Here is a 23,004-nt window from a genome sequence, read left to right on the forward strand (position 1 = left end):
GAGACACAGTTTCCCATCGGAAGAGACACAGTTTCCCATCGGAAGAGGCAATCAAAATCAAGCTGCTGATTGCACTGATATATATCAGTTTTTATTTATTATTGTATGTACTGTACCCCATGCAATCGTCCGTGCTGCAATATAAGTAAACATGTGAGATAAGTAATTAAAAAAAGATTAATACCGTCGTGTCTAGTTGGTCCTGAAATATAACCTTATAAATGTTTTACCATCCTCAGGGTCTATTCTCAATACTGCTTCCTCGTCACACGCGAATTCGCGAAATGATCGAAGAAGTCCTTGACGCAGACTTTATAAAGCAACAAGCTGAGAACAACAGCCTCGATTTTCACAAGTACGCACACTTCGTTGTTGACCTTATGGCCAAACTTGCTGCACCGGCTAGAGATGAGATGATCCAAAACATTTCTACGTTAACTGATACTGTAAGTGCACCGCGAAGACAAACTTATCATTAAAATTTAAAACAGAAATGTTGATATAAAATTTTTAAATCAGCATTTATCCCTTTTCACTTTCATGTTCTAAGATAATAGAATATTATAAGGTTCATCATAAAATACATTAAAATCGGAAATTGAATGCATTTTATTAACAAGAAAAAATAAACAAACTTGATCAATATTGATCAAGAGTTAGAAAGAAACGGCAATAACTGTTTGTGACGTCATATCGTAATGGCGTCATACTTGCACTTACTCGTTCGATAATTTCCCTAAAATGGGACAGAGCAGAAGCATCTCCACTACTTACTTTAAAAATTAACGCCACTAGTTCAGTTGAGATATCGTAAAAAAAAACCAAATTGATTTTTAGCTTACCCTTATATTCAGTACGTTAAAATACTTGTTAATACACTAGGAACATTTGTTATGTACATGAGCTTTAAGGTACCAACTGCGAAGTAAACTGTGAAGATTGTTATGATGATGTCCCTTAGAGAAGACCGTGTCTTGCAGAATCTGTACAGAAAAATGGATTAATAAACTTTGATCATTTTACCAGGTGGACATCTTCCGTGCGATTCTGGAAACCCTGGAAGTACTGAAACTCGACCTGGCCAACACGTTGATCGCGATGATCAGACCGCACGTCCAGCAGGAGAGTGTGCACTACGAACGAGCCAAGTTCGATGAAATGCTGCAGGTTACGGAAGGCATGTATACACAAACAAACCTGTCTCCTGGAGGTTGACAGAAACTATAGAAATTCAATACTGCTGCCATTAGTTGAAAAGGCGCATGTGACTTATTTTTCAAAAAAATTGTTATGTATATTACCGTGATCAATAAAAAACAGACGATCTGCCATTATTTTTATTTTATCTTGGGTATGAAGTTACCGCAAGAGACAAGTAGATTTTTTAAATGTCATTCCTTTACGTTCTGGCTGCCGCGGCAGTGGTGCGGGAATTATCCGCGCCCGGAACGCTTCCGCGGCCGCTTCTGTGTGGCCTGAGCATACACATTATAATACAGACCAGGAAGGATCAGTTTGGGAAATGAACTTTTCTGAATTGGTTCTGGAAAGTACCCCAGAATTCCGTTGTTCTTTTATTCATAAAACATGGAATTCCCTAGTTTGAGACCTGTGAATTAGTGTGATTATCTGGCACATTAATTTTAAACTAACGCTTCCTAATGTGAGTAGATGGCGCTAATTCTAAACAAAAGAAAAGAATAAGTGGTACTATCCATAAAAAACCTGTGCAATAAGCGCCATCTACTTGTTTTGTTTGTTATATCTTGAAATTAGAGTAGCTTTGATAAATTGCAGATTATCAATGTAAAACAAATTAGTCACAAAAATATGCTATTTGGCACTAAATGTATGCATAAAACGGACACATGCCACAACCTCACCTGATTGACTACATAATGCCTTTTCACTCTAGGTTTGAATAAATTTAAAAAGAAAACACCTTTCGGGAAATACAGTTACCGGTAGTTTATTCCATTGCTTTAAGCAACCACCCGTCAATCCATCTCTCCAATAGTCTCCCTTAAAACCTTTTTCTTTAAATGACAGGAAATATCACTTCTACTTCGCAGATGGTCTGAAGCACACCCGGGAATGGTTGCAACGGCACATCAACAAAACAGGCTTGTCCATACCCGTGACAGACGCGACTATAATACGCAACGTAACTGCCCAGACGCTCGCTAAGGCGTACCTTGAATTGTTAGAGTGGGATGGCACGCGTGAATATCCAGAGGTGAGATTTGTTTTCTTGTACCTTTTTTTTATAACATCAAGTGACTGGACGAACAAGTCGTGCGCCTGGTGGTAAGCTACACTGCCTGTCCATAACAGTTACAATGCCACTCACATCTTTAAATTGCAAAGATCTGACGGGCACTACCACTGCACCCGTCACCCTGAAACATAAGTTGACAAGTCCCATGTGCCTGTAATTTCACTAGCACCGTTACCCTTCAAAACCGGAACACATTAATGCTGACATTACTGCTTGGCGGCAGAAATAGGTAAAGAAAATAAAATTGTGTTGTTGTCCACCCAGTAGATCCCGTAAGACGTAGAATATCGAAAGAAATAAAGGAGATTGATACAGAAATAGACTGGTATGTTTCATCGGCAAAAGTATGAATGAGGATGGATGATAGAAAGAACCAGTATGAGGCATAAAAGTGCTAGAACAGGAGTGAAAGACGAAATAGAGATAAATAGGTAACAAACTTCGTTTCAATCCATTTTCAACAAAATCAGTTGTAATGCCAACTACAAATCGATTAATTAATTGAATGAATCGATTTGTTTCATTGAGTCATACTAGCGGTTTTCTCTACATTACCTATATAAGTATATTTGAAATTTCTGAATTCTTAAATTTAAGCCCATCTTCAAATCTTACACTTGGATACTCGTTCGACTGCAATTGAAATATTCGATTTACTAATCGATTACAAAAACTTAAATTGAATGTACCGAATGTTTTTTTTTTCGTACAGACAAATCATAGATGTCCAGATGAATAATAATCTATATCTTGAATAATCGAAATCGAAATCTTCGAAATATTCGTGAAAGTGCTACTTCTTCGATTTATTGAGTGATTATCTTAGAATTTTAACCAAACAGGTTTGTTAACTTTTTGTTGAAAATTTTTGGAACAGACTTTACCTCTGATCACGTCACAGGGGTAGCAGATTTAACAAAAAAAATAGGTAACGTGGCAGTACTACCCTGGACTCTTTCACAGGGAGCTCTGCTGCTACTGTTATATACAAACTTTTAAGATTACCACGACTTCGAATCCGACCTCGTACCTCTTGAATTTCTCGGAATTTATGTGCAAAATAATAAGATGAAGGAAAACATCGCGATGACACCTGCACGTTGAAGAAGATTCACAACCCTCGGAAAAGTCTGAAGCCACCAACCCGCATTGAGCTAGAGGGGTGGACTATGACCTAGACCTCGCCTGAGAGGAGACCCGTACCCAGCAGCTGGACATATAAACGGGTTGATGAAGATGATGACCTCGATACGGTAGATAATTCCAAAGTCAAGGTCATAAGTTCTCACAGATGGCTCTACTGCAAACAAAGCCTTTTAAAAGGAATACAAAGATCCGAAACAAGCACTTGGAGACTCGAAATATCTGCTGATTCGCCGATGATGCTCAGTGAATAAGAGTAATAGCTACGTTGAAACAACAGACACTAGTTCGAGCCCAGTCGAATCAGACGATTTTTTCTTTGTCAACGACCACCGTAATCCAGTGGCTTGCATACCGGTTTTCATGGTGTCGTCATCTCTGGTTCGATTCCTGGCCGGGCCAATGTAGAATGACTAACTTTTCTATATTTTCTCGGACCTGGATGTTTGTGGTAGCGTTGTTGTTGCTGATTTCTATAAAACAAGTGCTTTAGTTACTTTGTCATCGAGCAACATATGTGATGTTGTCTTATATTTATTTATTTCTTTGTCTTTGTTCGTATATGTATCGATAATAAAAAAATATGTAACAAATTAAGTATATCGACTGTGAACTGGCAACCGGTACTATCTTAAGTTTGACAACTTTACAAGATGAAGAAAAAACTTGTTTGTGTCATTTATTTAGCATCTGGTTTATTAAATAAAAATACGTAGTTTTTAAATATTTTTATTACACAAGTTATTAAAAATAATGGAATTTCTTGCAACGCTGCGGAGTATGAAATGGTATAAAATGGTATTAGAAAGTGAAATCTTTAGAAAATTGAGATTGAGGTTGCTAATTCACAGTAGATATGTGATATTGACGGTGAATGATCTATTTGTAGATTACAAATACTGCAACGGTTTGAATGGTGTTTTCAGACGGTCTCCTTAGACGCCCCCCGCTTCAGTGAGCTAGGTACACAAGTATACCATCTGGTAGTAATAGCATCTCTGATGCTGGTCAGTCCGACGTGCGGCACAGACAACGCCGCCGCTGCTCGTCATAAACAAACGCTCAAAGACAAGCTCTATATACTGCTGGATAATACTGCTAACGATATGTAAGCAACTTTTTTAAATAACTAATAGTTCTTAAATGTGCCAGTCCTTTACACCAGCACCCAGTATGGCAGCCTTCATCTCTATCTCTCAATCCAGGGTGTTACTAAAAAATTAATTAATATTTTTTCTTTTTTGTAATTTCAATAAGAATTCGCCAATGTAGAAGTGTATGGATAATATGATATGTAATTCATCTATATAATTAATATAATAATAATAATATTATAATTTATATAAAGTTAATTCAGTAGAAACACTGATTCAAACGGCAACACTGACAAAACTTTGACAAATACTTTAGTAGTAACCCAAAAGTAGAAATAAAAAAAGGAAAATAAAAAGTAGACAGTTGTTTTTAATAAAAACAACCACACTGAACCAGAGAAATAATAATAAATTAAATATAATAATTTATCTCTCTAAAAAGGGTATAACGCTTAAACTAAACACTACAAATACACTGTAAAATTCAATTCAAATCAATTTATTACTCCATATAAAGTTTACAAACGTCTTAAATAACATAATATAGGTCCTTAGTATTCTCAATTCAAACATGCTAGCTTTTATTATTATATTACGTATTTATTATACTTCTACATTTAACTACTACGCACTTATTTCTATGGATATAGTATATTACTTAATAATATACTCGTATTTAATGCATATTATTTAATATTTATCTTAAATTAAAACAATACAAATTGGAACATGTTTATGTTGTACAGTGGCCATAGCATGGCAGTATATCGCATGCAATATGTGATAAACCTCCCCGTGACATATTTATTTCAGTTGATAAAGCTTTGTTGCCATTATTAATTGTTTTTTTTATTGCGAATACTGACCGGTAAGATACGACACTAGTTATTCGTGCTTTTGTTTATTTGGTATTGAACTATTGTTATACATTTTGAAGAACAAGGATAACGGTATGAAATTGCATATATGCATAACTATCTTTGTTCGTTAATCATCATCACGAAAACGACAAAACAAAAAAGTGCCGGATTTTTGTACTTTTAGTTTTCACATATTTTGGTTTATTATCAAACGTATACTTACGTACACTTACGTATTTCTAAATACTCCAACGTATTGAACTGTAAAAATGTTCTCACCTTTTTCCAACAATTTTTATATGACAATTTGTTTGTTTTTATTATTTATTTTTATCTCGTTTGTCGCGCTTAATTTTTACATTGATAAAATTACTATACAGAACTGTCAAAATGTTTTAAAAACAGCTGTGACCTTACGGCCATATTTGGCACTGCGATATTCTTTCGCGGCCATTGACTGCGGCGCGCGAGGTGCGACAAAAATGTAACGTCACGGTGCTTGCCATGTTAGTTATAATTTTAAAATGTCGGTTTTATCACTCAATTTTCACTGCTACATATAACAGTTTTATCGTGATGGCATACTACGGGGACAGTAAGCATTTATTATTCAATAGCTTAATGCCATAAGTGACGAGCTTGCTATACAAAATAACTACAAGCTCCAAAGGCACCACTCAGTACACGTCTCACACTCGGTACATACTTCATCTGTACATAGGGACGAAGACCAAGTGGCCCATTGCCTAGAAACACTTCCTCTAAGGTTAGCCATAGTAAAAAAAGCCTGGCCAATGCGGAGTCTTCACGTGTTTTCGAAACATTTTGAACGTTCTCCGATCTGCTGATTTCTCCCACGACATTTTTCTTCATTGTTAAAGCAAATTATAATGTACTTTATTTGCAGAGAACTGAAGCAAATCCTCCCATCAGTCGCTGAGGAAATAATTTTAGTCACGGAACAGCTACTGGAATCTTTGCATCAAGATCCTTTAACCACTGACATGAAAGAGCTTATTAGAACTCAGGTCATTTCCCTGCGAGATCCTGAACATCGTGTTCGCCAGATAGTTCGTATGTATTGCTTTTTGACTTTTAGTGGCGGCATGGACCTCTTCGCAAAAGCCCTATTAGTTAGATACAGATGCATAATCGAAAATTGATATGATGCTACTGAATGAATACTGCATTAAGCTCTTGATTGCATAGTTCAAAATAGCGCTAATAGATGGCGCCTTAAAATGTTTTGTTAAAACTACTCAGCTATTTTAACGAGCGCCATGTATTGAGCATGATGAGAACAAACAATTATGATATAGTGAAAAAAAAAAATTTTCAATTAAATCTTATTAATACGTGCAAGTAAGAGAAGAAGCGTTTGTCAGTCACAACGAAATGACGTCAACTCTTTGACCACGTACATGTTCACTACAACACACAAACTTAGTGGTAACCTATAACCTTCAGACTAGAAATCATTTAAATCAGAAAAAAACAGAATTGGCAATGAATGACTTATATTTGATGTCGTAATTGTTTTTTTTTATAATATCAAGTGACGGGACGAACAAGACGCGCCTGATGGTAAGCTACACGCCTGTCCATAGCAGTTGCAGTGCCACTCAGAGCTTTAAATCGCAAAGATCCGAGGGGCATTGCCACTACGCCCGTCACCCTGAGACATAAGTTGACAAGTCCCATGTGCCTGTAATCTCACCAAATGCTCATTGGAAATGTTCGTGATGGTGTTGTAATTATTGTAGTATTTAAATTTGTTTACAGGTCAAAGAGTACTAGAATTCCTAGAAGTGATCCTGATATGCGCTGGCGGATCTCGGCAAGTACCAGTCGGTCTTTCTGCTTTATCACGCGAACTTACCACCGTATCAGGAACTCTACTACGATATGTGATGCACAACAAGGCTGTTTTCACTAAACACTACTTGGACATCATTGCTGAGGAACTTAGTAAGGCTTGAATGATTTGTATTGTGATAAGATCCGTAACAGCTATAGTCATAGGTCAAGATATATTAATTTGTCTCTGGAAGTGTAATAATAGAAAGAAGTTAAAACTATACTATATTTTTTTATGAAGTGACGTTTGCAGAGTTGCCATTTTTTTGTAAAAATTATAAAGTCATGTCGTTGTCGTCGATAGTTCTATCGATAGATTGCGAAAAAGAAATTCAGAAAGATATGAATAGTGAATATTATGACGATTAATAATTGCGTTATCGCGTTCTGTTTTCCAATGTTAACAAAATGCACATTGCTATTAAAATGAATTCGTTAAATACATAAGTACGATCTTATTTATTCAAGATTACGTCTATTTTTATTATATAGATTTTTTTACGTTTTATGAATCTTAATTTACATCCAAATAAAATAAATTCGGCCATTATTGCGTCAGCCTACTAATGTTCAATCGATAATCGATAGAATATTTATCGACTGCAATAACTGGCTGCTTGTAAGCTGGCAACCTTTTTGCGCATTGAACTGTCATTATACTAGAGCTTTGAAAAAATATTATATATTATTTTTTAAATCAAAAGACATTCCGCCTGATGGAGAGAGTAGTTTCTACTGCCTATGTGTGAAAAAATAAGGAAGTGACCAAAAGTAACTGAATAATTTACTAAGTATTATTCACTCTATTTCATGAACCAATAACTCAAGAGGCCAGCTAATCGCGATACAATCGAGTGTCGTCAAGTATTTAGTACCTATTAGAATGCAAGAATATCGTAATTTAATACAGTCGAAAGAATATATGATCCACGTTTCCTACGTCTAAACCACACTCACGCTATGAGAGGATAGTCAAATAGCTATTTTTGTAACTATTTTGTTTTACATTGATAAGCTGTCATTTATCAAAGCTACTCCAATTTGTAGTGATAACAAACAAATCAACTAGATGGCGCTTATTGCACAGATTTATATGGATAGTGCCCACTATTGGATCAGTTCTTAAAATATGGCGAGAATGCAAATCAACACGCTGTATTATTTGAAGTTTAGATAAGTATATTCTGCCTATACCGATCTCTTGTTAGAAGTCAGTATTAAAAATGTTTCTTTAATCTTGAAACTCCCACATCATTGAACTGGCTCTCCTTACCCTTCAACCGAAACACAGCAGTGTAGTTTTTAGTAGTACTAGGTAAGTCAGTGGTGAACAACCGTTTGTTTCTAATGAAATTACAGAGGCCAATGGCTATAGCTGGTACCTTACTACTTCTGGCTTTATAAGGTAGTCCGCGAGGAGTAGAAACAGAACCTGAAATTCGGTTATCCTTTGTAATTCCACGGCCTGCCTGCCCTTGCCGAATCTGACGGCGTTAAATATTAGCTAGAAGAAACTGTAAAAACGTATAAATATACGTGTAAGATGAGTACAGGAGATACCATAACTGGTAGAACAATGTTTATAGTCAACACAGTAAAGCTCAAAATCTTTGGGACAAAAATTAAAATTTATAGCAAGATATTAATATATTTTAACTTAACAAAATGTAGTATTTATATACAACAATTTTACAACTTTATACATATAGTATAACGGATAGTGTACCGAAATATTTAAACATTTGAAAGCAATCCCGATTAAGGAGTCGCCACACTTTACGACACGGATTCGGCTTGAGCCGACAAGAAAAAACATTATTCAATAAGAGCAAAAAAGACGTTGTGCGTTTCGCTTTACACAACCTAAAACTAAACGTAACTCACAACGTCTTTTTCGCTTTATTTTTCTGACCGACTCAAGCTACCGATAAGTACGACTCCTTTATCTGGTGACGATGAGGCTAGAGCATATTTTCGACTCATATTTGCCATTTAAATCACTGTTTTTACTATTTATCCTATAAATAAGATGATGCGCAGAGCCACAGCGTCAGTTATACATTTCCAGTGTAAACTGATACACGAAATCATTAGTAGACCTAGCAAAAAGTTTGATAAAGCAGATTTGTACTTGTAGTGTTTATACCTTCGTCCGTACATTTTCGTTATACTTTTCTTTACATCATTTTAAAATAAATAGTATTAAGCATTTACTTCCTAATATTTGACTTTCTAATTGTATTTTAATATTAATGTAGGGAATATAGTCAAGAAAATCTTTATGTCCATGCCATGATAGAGAATCGCTTCTCGTCGTTAAGCGTCTTTTTCTAAACTACTGAAGCCGTTTCTGCGTCGATAAGTGTGATAACTCCCATATTTTAAATATCTTGGTGTCGATTACATTTTATTATTACTATTATTAGGAAATAATTTAAAATAAATCTTATGGAATGCGTGTTAGTTGATGACCTACAATCATGTCATAAATAAATATGATTATTCCCGTTACTCCCGCTAGCGTTCCCAATTGCCTTGTGGCGAATCTTGTCAATTCTCGATTTTGGCACCATGTCACGCCTATGGCGACACCTAAGAAAAAAATATCCAGTCACTGCCGTAGAGGGCAACCTTTAAACGCTTCCTTCCCAGTTGTACCTGCTCAGTCCCAGTCGTATCTCCAAGAATCTCTTAAATTTTTCGGAGAGACATGTTAAAACAAAAAAAATGGACGTCTTGAAAATCATCAAAGTTTTATAAAAATATACATGTCGTTGTTTAAAATATTTCCCAATTGGCCGCCTCTAGCGCCTAGCCGAAAGGGGATTACTGGACAGAACCATCACCACCAGCTGCAACTGGGAAGAATTAACATTCCGGTGAGCACTGAGAATAATCGAAAAAGTCATCAATTATTTCCTTACATCACACGTAAGTCAAAATACCATTTATTGGCTTTCTACCCTAAATATATCCTTTTTTATGTATGTTGTAGATTCCATGTTTAAAAGAAAAGAAATCACATGGTGTTATATTGCCTTTCAAACATAGAACCTATAATATCCTTTAAAAATTATATATTTAAGTTAAAAAGCAAAAAATGGTATGTTGACTTAAGACAATTTACGTGTGAGGTATCGATTTGCTCCTTTTTTTTTTTGCACTACCATAGCATTCCCGATTAGTGTTATCGCTAGCTCGTGTGCTGGTGTTTTTGAGGGATATAACTAACACGCGCAAACTGTAGTCTGAATTGCCTATTAAAATTACCTAGTACTAGCTGACGGTGCTTTTTGATTTTACTTAATATAATAATGACTGCTGAATGAGTTAGTTTCGGACCTACGCCATGTTGTAAAATTGTAAAATCTTATTTCTTGGACGGACAGTAAGCGTATCCTTTACACTTAAAATCGTCACGCGTCCACGTATAATCGTTAGGGACACCGTGTGTCACCGTAGATTATGGTAAGCGTCCTAGAGCCAGAGTGTCTCTAATGCGCAGCAGTGCTGTCATCTACCATTTAGGGAGTCACCATACTTGTCGACATGGATTCGCATTAAGCCGGTCAGAAAAATCTTTATGTCCATGTAATATAATATAATAAAAGCGAACATGACATAAGGCGTTTTGCGTCGTCGATCCGAGCGAATGCGAAACGCGCAACATCTTTTTCGCTCTCAATGCATGTACATAAAGGTTTTTCTGACCGGCTCAAGGCCATTCCTTGTAAATAAATGTGGTGAGTCCCTTAAGAAAAAATATAAAATTAAAAAAAATTAGGGACACCGCTACCCTCGTCATCATAATTTACGTAATCGGCATTTTAGCAAAATTGAGTTATTAACATATCTGGGATCAGCGAAATTATACCTACAACCCCCTCTAATTTTTTATACGTTATTTAATTTCAGTTTCATTGCTAAGTAAAATCAGCGTAATTGACATTTTTTACTAGCAAAAAAAGTTTAGGCAGCACCATGAGTCTCTGACGCGTGATGCGTTCCAACCCCAACCTTGTTGTCAAAAGTTATAGGCGTTTTTGTGTTCTGTCGATTGCACCGGTTTCTTGACATTTTATTTCATCAATTAATAAAAGTAAATTTAGAGCTCAAAAGTATCTTGTCAGATTTATATTACAAATTGTATGTGTAAAATGAAGTTACCCAACTTATACAATTGTAAATTATGAAGTTATGTAATGGAATACCCTCTTAATAAATGATTATTATGCATAAATTTTAAATTTGTTTACCATATATTTTCTTTAATGTGAGTGAGTGAGATTTTTAGCTTAATTTTTTTAGTATTAAGTTGCTTAACTGCTCTATATATTTAATGTACGTGTGTATAACTAGTGCGTGTATTAACTAGTTTTTTTTAATATATCGCACTGCTATTACAATAGTGTTATAACTCAAAATTCGTGAAATTCAAGTTATACCATTGCTGAATTAAATTTTAATAAAATCGTCGTTAGAATATTGTAAGAAACATTTAAAAGATATCTACTTAACTCAAAATGAGACAAACCTTAGGTGTGCTAGTTCTGGACAAAACAGTTCTTACTCAAAAAAATGTGATTTTTTCCCCTTTTATTTTTAAATATATTAGGAAAGTAGAAAACTGTTTAGATGCCTGTATTAAACTTTAACTCATATATACATTTTAATAATCTTTCACTGGAAGTGAGTAATTCGTTTTTCATCGATTCTGAAAAAGTACACTTTTTGAGTTGATACACTATTATAGTAATAGTGCTACATGTCCATGTATTATGACACGAAATTTTAGAAAAATTGACATGGTAATCTCAATATGGCTTCTTTTTTTGTACTGTTTTTAGGGCTTTGACATGAAACCATATAGCCTAATATGGCGTTATTATAATTATTATTTTCTTAATAGCGGCCATTATAAGGCTCGGGACCGTGTCAATTTTGATTCGACTAATAAGGCATCTGTGATTGGCTTGATTTTTGGCACTTCTGATTTTTTTTTAATGTAAAATAGGCGAACGCTTGTCCACAATCTCGTTTGAAGCGACGGTCGACTATGTTACGCGTTTGTTTAGGAAATGCCTATTCACTCTAGCCTTACATAGCTCTAAATTATAGCTTTCGGGGAACAGATGTAGGAATGCAGTGTATTCCATTCTTTTGACGTGTTCATAAATTAATATTTCTACACAAAATTAATAAAATTTACAAGTAGTTATGTCATTACTTGTAAGATGGTATTAAGTGAGAATTGTCACGAACGTATTATAGTTCTAATTATTATTTATTTATTGAGCATTCGTTATCAACTTAAAAAAGATAGTAAACGTAATATACATAACTGAAAATTAATTCATGTAGAAACTACAAGAACCCGCCATTTTTTTCTGGTTCCGATGACCGTTTTTCTATTTGTTTTGAAACTAATCAATCAGGAGCCACCGTCTGGCTCTCTACTTGATTTATTAGTTTCTTGGCATTGCCATGTTACTTCGTCGATTGACGGAATTTAAAAATAAACAGAAAACATGTATAATGTTACCATTGGTACTTTGAACTAATTCCAATTTCCTCGTTTGTCATCACCATCAGATTCTAGAAAACCTAAGCAAACATACAAATTTGACTTGGTTTTTATTTATATAACTATAACTCAACTCTTTTTTAAAATGGCTACTTTTTGGAGATATCACATATGTTTAAATTTTTAATCATTCAAGCTACAATATTGATTCTTATGAATATTATGATGTTTCACTACCATGCTATTAATTTTTTTATGAAATTACTCCACTACTTTGTTTGTTATTAAAGAGGAATTAATTGATAAAACTACTTCTACGCTATTGATCAGCGCCATCTGGATATAAAACGGAATGTTGACCTTTTTCAGAGTTACGAGTTAATGGAGATTAGCAGTCCTCTCGAGTTGTTGATCCACAACCATATTGAGGACTGTAGTATTGATGGAAATGATTATGACGTTTTACACCATGACATAAATTTTATTATTTGTGAAATTACTCTACTGGTTTGTTACCATTGTTAACACAAAGATCGAATATAAAGAAAATTTTTCTTCGAACTGACAATACTGTGCCACGCCAGGACGACCGCTCTACCAAACTACAGAACGAGTCAACAGACCTTTCTAATTCTTTTACACGTTTGTTACAGATCTTTGTTTTTCGTTTTACAGTACCAGCCTGTAAATATTGCACATCAGGAAAATTAGGAAGCCACGAACATTTCCGAATGCTGTTGCCGCGTCTATAACTTATTGCATCAACAGACCTTACGAATTCTTCTACACGTTTGTTACAGGTCTTTGTTTTTGGTTTTACAGTACCAGGCTGTAAATATTGCACATCGGGAAAATCCGGAAGCCACGAACATTTCCGAATGCTGTTGCCGCGTCTGTAACTTAGTGCATTAGTAACTGATGTATTTTTAATACTATCAAATAAGACGGGACGAACAAGTCGTACGCTTGATGGTAAGCTACACGCCTGTACATAACAGTTGCAGTGCCATTCGGGGCTTTAAATCGCAAAGATCTGAGTGGGCTGTCACTGCGCCTGTCACCTTGAGACATAAGTTGATAACTCCCATGTACCTGTAATTTCACCAGCACCCTACTATACGGTTCCAAACCTGAACGCGGTAATGCTTATATTACTGCGTGGCGGTAGAAACAAGTAAGGTGGCAGTACTTCCCTGGACGAACTCTTTCACAAGAAGCTCTACTGCAACTAACTAATATATTTACATCGCGTTGTATTTATGAGAATTTAATACAACTCGAATAAATACATCACTGAATAACACGATGACATACAACAACAGTATTCGAATATAGTCGTAGATTCCGCGTTTTCCCGATGTGCCATACATACGACCTACAGTACTTCTTTTTACCGTAGCGCCACCTGTAAAATTCTATGAAAGTATTTTCTTCTCTCGACACGGTATGGAATATTCACAAGTTCGAGTTCTGTCAAGTTTTGTTTGTGTTCGATCTTTGTATTAATAATTATTCAAGCTCCATTTATTTTAAATACTTAAGCAATAATAATCCAAAATGTTCAGTTACTTAACCTAACTTTAGTATTGTGTTAAGTTTAACAAACAATCAAGGAACTGTAAACATATTTTATTTACGGCAATATTAATTAAAACGATCAATGAAATGCATGATATTTGTATGTACGGATTTGAGATATTTAAACGGGAACAATAATTTAAAGCTGTCTGTTGTTTATGCTTATAACAAGTGAATAATGTACTAATAATAATAAAAATTGTTGCTAAAAAACGCACATTTCATTTTAATAATTTCAACAACCTAGACGGATCTGATCTGCGCCAACAAGAGAGAAAGAGCCGCGTACGAATCTTTTCATTTTGCTTCAACATTTTCTTCGCTAGTAAATACAAGGCCTTTTACAACATTTTGGTTCAATTTGAATTATCTATGGAAGAATAGAAAACTAGTATACTAAACGTCTTTTCCATAAATCCTTGTTGGAAATTTGTATTTGCGAAAGCGGGGGAAAACTTTCTTCGACGATAACACTATTTTTGTATTCTAGCCCTTTAAGACAACTATGCGAGGTGGCCCGAATTATGTGTCCGGAAGTATATTTCCTCGCAAATGTGATGAAAAACATTGTAAGTATCACGGAAGGTAAAAAAATACAAAACTCGAGTTATTAAAGGCCTCAGTCTTCTCCTCGGGCTTCTAATATTCCCTCGTTGGTAATTTCTTATTTACCGTCCTTATTGCACTACTATTACATCACACTTGCACGTAAATAGTATGAATGAATGCAGGCTAAGCTAACTATAATGCCCCAAATAAAACCCTCAGGCCAATTTTCATCTCATTACAGCCATGGTCGAAATCGGCCGTACTATTTACGTGCAAGTGTGATGAAAAACATTGTATGTTTTACGGGAATTACGAACCTCGACTTCGGGCTTTTAACATTTTCGGTCGTAATTACTATAGTGTGACTAGCATAAATCAAGCTATGGCACATCACCTAATCTAACTAATAATACCTTGATTATACCCTGACCGTTAAAAACGAAAATAAAACCGCCTGGTGATATGAATACTCAGTAAGTTGGATTTATGGAGTCACCACAGGTACAAGCGGATTCGCATTAAGCCGGTCAAAAAACCTTTGACCATGCAATAAAAACGAAAAAAACGATACACGTTTCGCTTCTACTCGGATCGCCGACGCAAAACACACAACGTAATTTTCGCTCTTCATACATGGACATAACATTTTTTTTAACCGGCTTAATGCGAAAGCACCTCGATAAGTGTGGTGACTCCCTTAAACAACTATTTCTAATATCTCGCACATAATACCAAATACTGTCATAACATAACTCAAAATAGCTGAATTTATTGAGAAAATACGATTTGGATACTGAATGGATCTTAATGGGAATAATGTGATTTTTTTTATTTATACATAATAAAATCCAATTCATTTATAAACGAGAATATACACTCCCGGACACAACTTTCGAGCCACCTTCAATTTTTATTTTGAAAGACCTAGAATATAAAAATATTGTTTTATTAAAGAAAAAGTTTTTATGCAGTTTTAATGCTGGCAGGTTCCCCGTTATTATGGTCTGTCGTTGTTCCAAATTTGAATTTACGAATTTGAAAAATGGAGAAAAGTGATTCGTCAAGATTTTTAAAGAAATACGGAAGTATAAGGTGCAAGTCAAAACGAAATAATTTCAATATTTTTTTATTTAATTGTTTTATTTAAGAATAAAGGAGTATTACATTGTTTTTCCACTAAATTTAACCAAATTTGTCGAAGGAATTATGAACACTGCGCCTGAAGTAGCCGCACAAACTGTGGCACTTTTGCAGTCTGGACTTAGCGTAATGTAAGTACACACCTGCATTTCAGTCGTTCCGCTGTTGAAAGGTTATAACCATCGGTACTTAGAGACTGGCGGCTATGTTCGCCGTCAAGGAAGACCACGATTTCGAGTGACAAAGGAAAGGCAAGATCGATTAATCTTCACGACGAGGTCACGAAATCGTCAACTGACTTCAGTACAGATCCAAGAACAGCTTCGAGACTTTTATGGAGTGGCTGTTAGCGCTAGAACTGTGAGAATGAGACTTAAGGAACGTGGTCTAACTCCACATAAGCCAGCGAACGGGCCCGAATTGACACGAGCTCATCGAATGGCGCGACTACAATTTGCACGAGAACATTTGCATTGGACTCCACGTCAGTGGAGCCAGGTGGTCTTCACTGATGAAACTAAGATTATGGTCTATGGTAATTATGGAAGGAACAAGGTCTACCGAAGACAAGGAAAACGTTTTGTGCAGTGTTGCATTGAAGAGAAAGTGAGCTGTGGCGGGGGTTCATGGACGGGCTGGGGAGGAATGTCCAACGAAGACAAAACTGCGTTTGAGGTTGTGACGGGCCCGCGGTTGCCACCATTAAATGCCGACAGATACATTCGCCAGTGCCTCGAAATTCATGTAATGCCATATGCTGGCTTTGTAGGTCGAGATTTTATTCTCATGCATGACAACGCAAGAGTGCATACTGCAAGAGTCGTCACGGAATACCTTCATGACGTCGGTATTACTACCATGCAATGGCCAGCACGAAACCCGGATAGAACATTTATGGAACGAGCTAAAGAGGCGTGTTCGAGCTCACCACCCAGTCCCGAAAAGTTGAAAGTTGCCATTAAGGAAGAATGGGAGAACATTCCACAGCACTTCATATTGACGTTAATTAATTCTATGCCAAATCGCATGGCGGCCGTTGTCAACGCTCTTGGAGGCAATACAAGTTACTGAATACTAATTTTTTCCGATAAGCCACTGTTTTCTTTAAAATTTCTTTACTAGAGTTTCATTTGACAAAGGTGAATTCAAGACTTGTGACAATACGATCCTGAGGGTCGTACTCCAGAACTCTACTCAATGCTCCTGACTTGAGCAGACTTAAGTATGATTTCAAGCGCTGGAAATACGACCATAATGGCAAGGCCTTGAGTATGATTTTCAGTGCTCACTGCAATACTCAAGTCCTGACTTGAGCATTGAGTAGAGTTCTGGAATACGACCCTCAGGATCGTATTTCAGAACTCTACTCGAGTATGGTTTAAAGCACTCGAAATCATACTCAAGTCCCTGCCATTATGGTCGTATTTCCAGTGTTTGTGTTTCAATTGCAATCCTGACTTGAGCAGACTCGAGTATGATTTCAAGCACTTGAGATACGACCGCTTTAAACTAAATTCGTTTTTCCCTGGTTTCACAAAATCAAATTTTAAACAAGGACATACGGAAATGACGTTTAGTAAACCATCTTCAAAAGTGCATTAATAGTTTTTATTTTTTAAGCTTCGGGCATTTAATACTAAAAATGCAAGGTGGCTCGAAATATGTGTCCGGGAGTGTATTATTGTAAATTGGTTTCATTGAGTACATACCTATTAACGACGAGGAAGTTAGAGAAAAACTTTTACTGCCTAAACGCAAAGCCATTAAAATAAAAAAAAGGTCAACAACAAACAAGTGCGTTGTTTGTTTGTATTTTTTATGAAAAATCTAATTTTTATCTCGAAAACCATTAACTAACAATTACGATCATTGAAAGTTACATTGTATAGGTAACTACAGTTTATTTCAGGAAAACTACCTTTATAAAGTATTTATTGTCAAGTAGTGGAGCTTGTTGAGTTGGCTGTTGTTGAATTTTATAATTAGAGCATAATCCCTGTGCGTGACGAAAATCACAATGAGTGTAAAAAGTTTTATGATAGCACGATCTTCTGATGTAAATGTAGAACAAATTCTACTGAAGCCAACGTTTTACAATATGATTGACTGAATTACGTGTTTTTTGAAGACACCTATTATGGATTCTTTTATAGAAAAAGTTAAACTATATCCCTGTTTGTGGGATACGAGCCATGTATCTTATAGGGATACCGCAAAAAAGGATTTGGTATGGCAACATGTAGCCCGGGAATGTGGAATAACAAGTGGTAAGTGTAAATTTCTATTTCTTATGTGTCACTTATCGATATGGAATCGCATTAACCCGTCGTATGTACAGTCACGGAAAAAGCCATGGTAGCCTACCGCTTCTCAAGCATAGGCCGTGGTTTCGACTCCGGCCTCGAACAATATAGGAAAATCTCGGGAAGAAGAAGGTTCACAACCCTTATAACATATGTGAGGTCCCCAACCTGCATTGGGCCTGTGCAACTGAACAAGATCCATCAATGTTTAACTTGATGTACTGCCTCTGTACACAATAATATCGATATATGCTTTTAAACTTTCGCATTGCATTGTACTAACATTTGGAAACGGGAATAAACATGTTCACATGTGAATAGATTTTTTTCACACCGACCTATATAGTTTCCTGACGTTTCGGCCAGGTTGCACTGGCCGTGACCACGGGCTGATTGGTGATGCGGTGTTTACATCTCTCACATATAACTCACATTTAAAGTTTTTTTTTTTGACAACTCTAGGGTAAAGCACATAAGTCAAAATCCAATATCATCATATCATCCAATATCATTTAAATTAATACATCTACTGGTTAAAGCACATAAGTCAAATTCATTTGTTACTTCATAAATTTCGAACTTTATTCTAGAGGTTTGTTAATTTCCAACATTAAAAACAACACAAAAAAATATATAATTATACATTAACAAATGAAACACTTTTTTGACTTATATGCTTTAGTCTGCCAACCGCAGAAATATCATACCTTTAATTTTATTTGTTATATGGAAACCTAGAAAGTTTCAGCTTTTTCATGTAATATATAATATAATAAATTAGACTTGTGATTTTTTTTTCTTAACGAAAATGACTTAATAAATTACTAAATTGCTCTCATGTAATATTTTGATCGTGTCTAACATGCATTTGGAAAATTATGCAATGTCAATATATGCAGTTTTGTCAGTCTCCTTTAAAATCGCTCAAATTCAATTGAACACTGTTGTTCGCTATGTGATGGTATGTAGCTACAAGCCATGCTTCCATAAAAAATACAAAAAACAATAACTTTTGCTTTTTTCAGGTAAAGAAGCTCAATGTCAATGGAAGAAGTTACGAGACAGCCATAGAGAAGCTATGCGACGCCGCAAAACCTCCACAGCCCAAAATTGGAGGCCTTGGAAATATGAGACGGAGATGGGATTCTTACTGTTGCAGAATGTAAAAAGACCGACCTTTTTAAATGATACACAAGATAGTACTTATGATGCTCTAAACACTACAGAAAACCCTATCAATAATACTATTAAAGAATCTCCCCCAGAATCTCCTCCTCTATCAGAATATTCACTTCCAACAGAAGAGAATATGAACCACTGCGTTTTACACCCAACATCATCTACAGAATCAGAAAACAGCAACCAAAAGAGACTTGTGACTGAAAGTATTACTGATATTTTCCAGGAAAGAGAACTAAGACAGATTCATAAAGATGAGCTAAGGAGACAAGTTATTGATATGCATCACTGTCCACAAGATGCGCTATCAAAATTATTTGATAGTTTATGTCAAAAGACACGCGAACTACCAAAGTACTTGCAACTGAGAGTAGAGAGAGAAATATTTGAAGCAGTGAGCCGTGCTGAAGAGGAAGCTCTGTCTATGGGAGAGCATAAGTTTTGACTTCTAAATAAAACAATCAGTTTAGTTAAATTATAATCTTAAATTTGATGAATGGTTTGAACTAAAATGAATGAAGTGTGTACATGAGTGACGTAAAATCATGGACAATACAACCCTTCGGAGAATGAAAAGCACAACTAACAAGTCCAAAATTCGGATGTATGAATTTAAGAGGACCCCCCACACTAGCATCTTTCGAACGCCAGCGTCTTGCCAACATACGCACGGTATCGACACGAAGTCTGCGCTACCGCGACGCGACGGTAAGCGAGCGGGGCATATACCCGACGTTTGGCCCTATTCAGCAGTCGCTCAGTGCTGGCATTGCGTCCACAAATTAGGTCACGACAGCGTGGACATGACGTGCATGCATGGCAAAACGCTGCAGGTCGAAAGGCGCTAGTGTAGGGGTCTCTAAAAATAATTTTATAGGTTTTTCTGATAAATATGATCAAAATCTACCTGTAATATTAAGTTGTTTATTTATGTTATATACACAGATATATTTTGTACAGAACTTCTTTTATATATTATAATCTGCCGTTTATAAAACACCCAAATTTTCTGTTTTAAAAATATTATTGCACTTAAAAGCAGAAGAAACTTAAATGTGACTTAATAGTTGACTTATAATAGAACTAGAGGGCACAATTACAGTCAGCTGTGCTTTTTTTTAGTTATTTAAGAGCAGTTACACACAGCGACTTCTAGCAGTGCGTTGCAGCGATTCAGTCGCTAATAGTCTACCTTTACACAGAAACACTCGACTTAAACAGCGATGCAAACGTGGTACACGTTTTTAATGATTCAACTCGATTGCATCGATGCAACTTCCTACAAATCCTTAACGTCGCGATGCAAACGCGCGTTTCGCGAACTGGCGTCTGTCGCCGTGTGTAACCGCTTTAAGAATAATATTGTAATTGAACTACATATATTAAGGGCACAATTCCGTACATTACTAAGTACTCGTAAAAACCTTTGGTATTCGCGTTTTTAACGTAATAAACGTCAGATAGGACTTAAATAATAGAAAATCTAATTATTAAGTGTCTTTTAACACGTTCCCTGTGGAACTAGAAATAAAAAATTGACCCCTCACGTGCAATTTTTTTTTTTTGCAAATACGTCGGAATTGATATATATTAATACATTTATGGATAGAAAATTCATTTTCATAAACTTCCTTTCCATTATCTAATTTTTCCCGAGTGCCCCATATATGATACACGCACGTATGAGCTCTTTACTTGATGCCACATATATGGTGCATGCACGTACTAGTTGTTTACTTAATGCATCACATATAATTCATGCACGTTTAGAGTCATTTTGACAGATGTTTTAGTTAAATATCTGTAGTCTATGTGTAGTCTATACCGTGAAAAGATAGAAAAAGTTAGTGAAAGTTTATTATAAAGTGTTACGAGTTATATAGTTATCTAAGTGTTTGACAAAGTTTTGGTTTTATCAACATGTCATGATCATCAAATGGCAATGTCTACTGGTTTCAGGCCAATCATGAAACCTAAAATTGTATTAGATTACAATCGCGGCAAGAAGGGCACTGATATAGCTGATCAGCTCGCAAGTTACAATTCGCCCGTTCGCAAAACTTGTTTTTTGTATAAAAAAATTGCGGGTGATCTGATGTCGGTAGCTGTTGTAAATGCAATTTTGATCTACAAGGACCTCCATCGAAATAATAAAATGACACTGCTGACAGGTCATGAAATAATTATCAGTCATCTCCTGGAAATTCAAGATGCTGAGCTATTAGCTGGGCCATCAATGACATCTAACTATTCCCGCCATGAATTGACCAAAATCCCACGCCGATGTGCTACCAAAATTTCCAGAAAGCGTTGTGTTGGTTGCTACAAAATTATGACTGAACAAGGCAACACACCTACAGAAGCTCGTAGAAAGGCAAAGCAAACGGACACCGAATGTTTGATGTGTAAAAAAGCATTGTGCCTTCATTGCTACAATGCTAGCCATTAAATAATGATTTTAGTTGTGCTTACCAGACAATTTTTGTTTCTTGGGTTTTATGACATTGTTTATTTGATTATTGTTTAGTTTTTATTATCACGTGCCGTATACGCAAGTCAATAATTAGATCTTTCTAACTTGTAATAAAAAATAATAAATATTTTTCGTGATTTATTTTGATAGTAATAATCTGGCAACATTGGTTAAAAAGTCATCCGGTACCACTTGCTTATTGTCACAATTTTTGTGGTCCATACGTGCAAGCAAATAAAGATGATCTAGGTTACACGTGCAAATTTTGAAAAACTTTTAAATTTACAAAGAGTCGTGTCTTATATGTGGTGCACTCACGTGTCGTTTGGACCTCGAAATGCATCACATATGATGCATGCACAGGGAACGTGTTAAGCTTATTGTATGAATTATTGAGATTGCAAAAAAATTAGGCTTGTAACTCGCTTTTGTTTTCTTGATACCAAATATGGATATAGGTGAGAGGGTGTGGTGACTTGAGAATACGGTAATAATTGGAATCCTGTCTATTAAAAAATAAAATGGTAATAAAAAATTACCTTTATAATATGTAATCAAGAACTGCTAAGACAAAAAGAGCACCAATCATAATGCAGAGTGAACTGCTTCTCCACCACCACTTTACGCATTATGCCTGCAATCGTTTTTTAGAGATTAATTCTTAAGGGCACTAACACCTAATTATAAGAATTCACTTACAATAAAGGGGTCTGTATCGGTATATATGGCTTATTAAAAATTGCGTAAACGGCACATGATTAAGAGCTTGGTAGTACAAGGAATCGAAACGGGTCAAATCACGTTATTCCCGTCAAACCCAAGACCTCACTTTTAAAGGAGATGTGCATCCCCCAACAGGACCTATTACTCGCCTATTAATTGCCTATTAATCGTTGTCCTTATAACCCATATATTACTCATAATTTTTTTTCATTGAAGAATGAAGTCGGCTCAATATGATTGTTTATTATTTTAATAACTTGTATACTGTACAGGCCTATGGACCAAACAAATAAAAAAATATAA

General features: G+C 35.7%; 2 protein-coding genes across 2 annotated transcripts in view; both read left to right on the forward strand.

The window, feature by feature from the left end:
• Nucleotides 1-14,533, forward strand: part of LOC113228696 (T-complex protein 11-like protein 1) — a 19,061-nt gene extending 4,528 nt beyond the window's left edge. Inside the window, exons 4-10 of the mRNA XM_026462054.1 lie at nucleotides 240-446; nucleotides 1,027-1,177; nucleotides 2,073-2,236; nucleotides 4,348-4,529; nucleotides 6,283-6,449; nucleotides 7,158-7,343; nucleotides 13,126-14,533. Coding sequence (XP_026317839.1) covers nucleotides 240-446; nucleotides 1,027-1,177; nucleotides 2,073-2,236; nucleotides 4,348-4,529; nucleotides 6,283-6,449; nucleotides 7,158-7,343; nucleotides 13,126-13,148 — 1,080 coding nt within the window. The 3' untranslated portion in view covers nucleotides 13,149-14,533. The remainder of the gene's footprint in view (nucleotides 1-239; nucleotides 447-1,026; nucleotides 1,178-2,072; nucleotides 2,237-4,347; nucleotides 4,530-6,282; nucleotides 6,450-7,157; nucleotides 7,344-13,125) is intronic.
• Nucleotides 14,534-18,020: 3,487 nt separating this feature from the next.
• On the forward strand, nucleotides 18,021-20,958 carry LOC113228699. The gene is made up of 2 exons (XM_026462056.1): nucleotides 18,021-18,290; nucleotides 19,352-20,958. The coding sequence occupies exons 1-2, from the start codon at nucleotides 18,161-18,163 to the stop codon at nucleotides 19,948-19,950; spliced, it is 729 nt and encodes a 242-aa protein (XP_026317841.1). The 5' UTR covers nucleotides 18,021-18,160; the 3' UTR covers nucleotides 19,951-20,958.
• Nucleotides 20,959-23,004: the final 2,046 nt, after the last annotated feature.

The sequence above is a fragment of the Hyposmocoma kahamanoa genome, unplaced genomic scaffold (genome assembly GCF_003589595.1).
Source record: "Hyposmocoma kahamanoa isolate Upper Pololo Valley unplaced genomic scaffold, ASM358959v1 237, whole genome shotgun sequence".
Classification (NCBI taxonomy): domain Eukaryota; kingdom Metazoa; phylum Arthropoda; class Insecta; order Lepidoptera; family Cosmopterigidae; genus Hyposmocoma; species Hyposmocoma kahamanoa.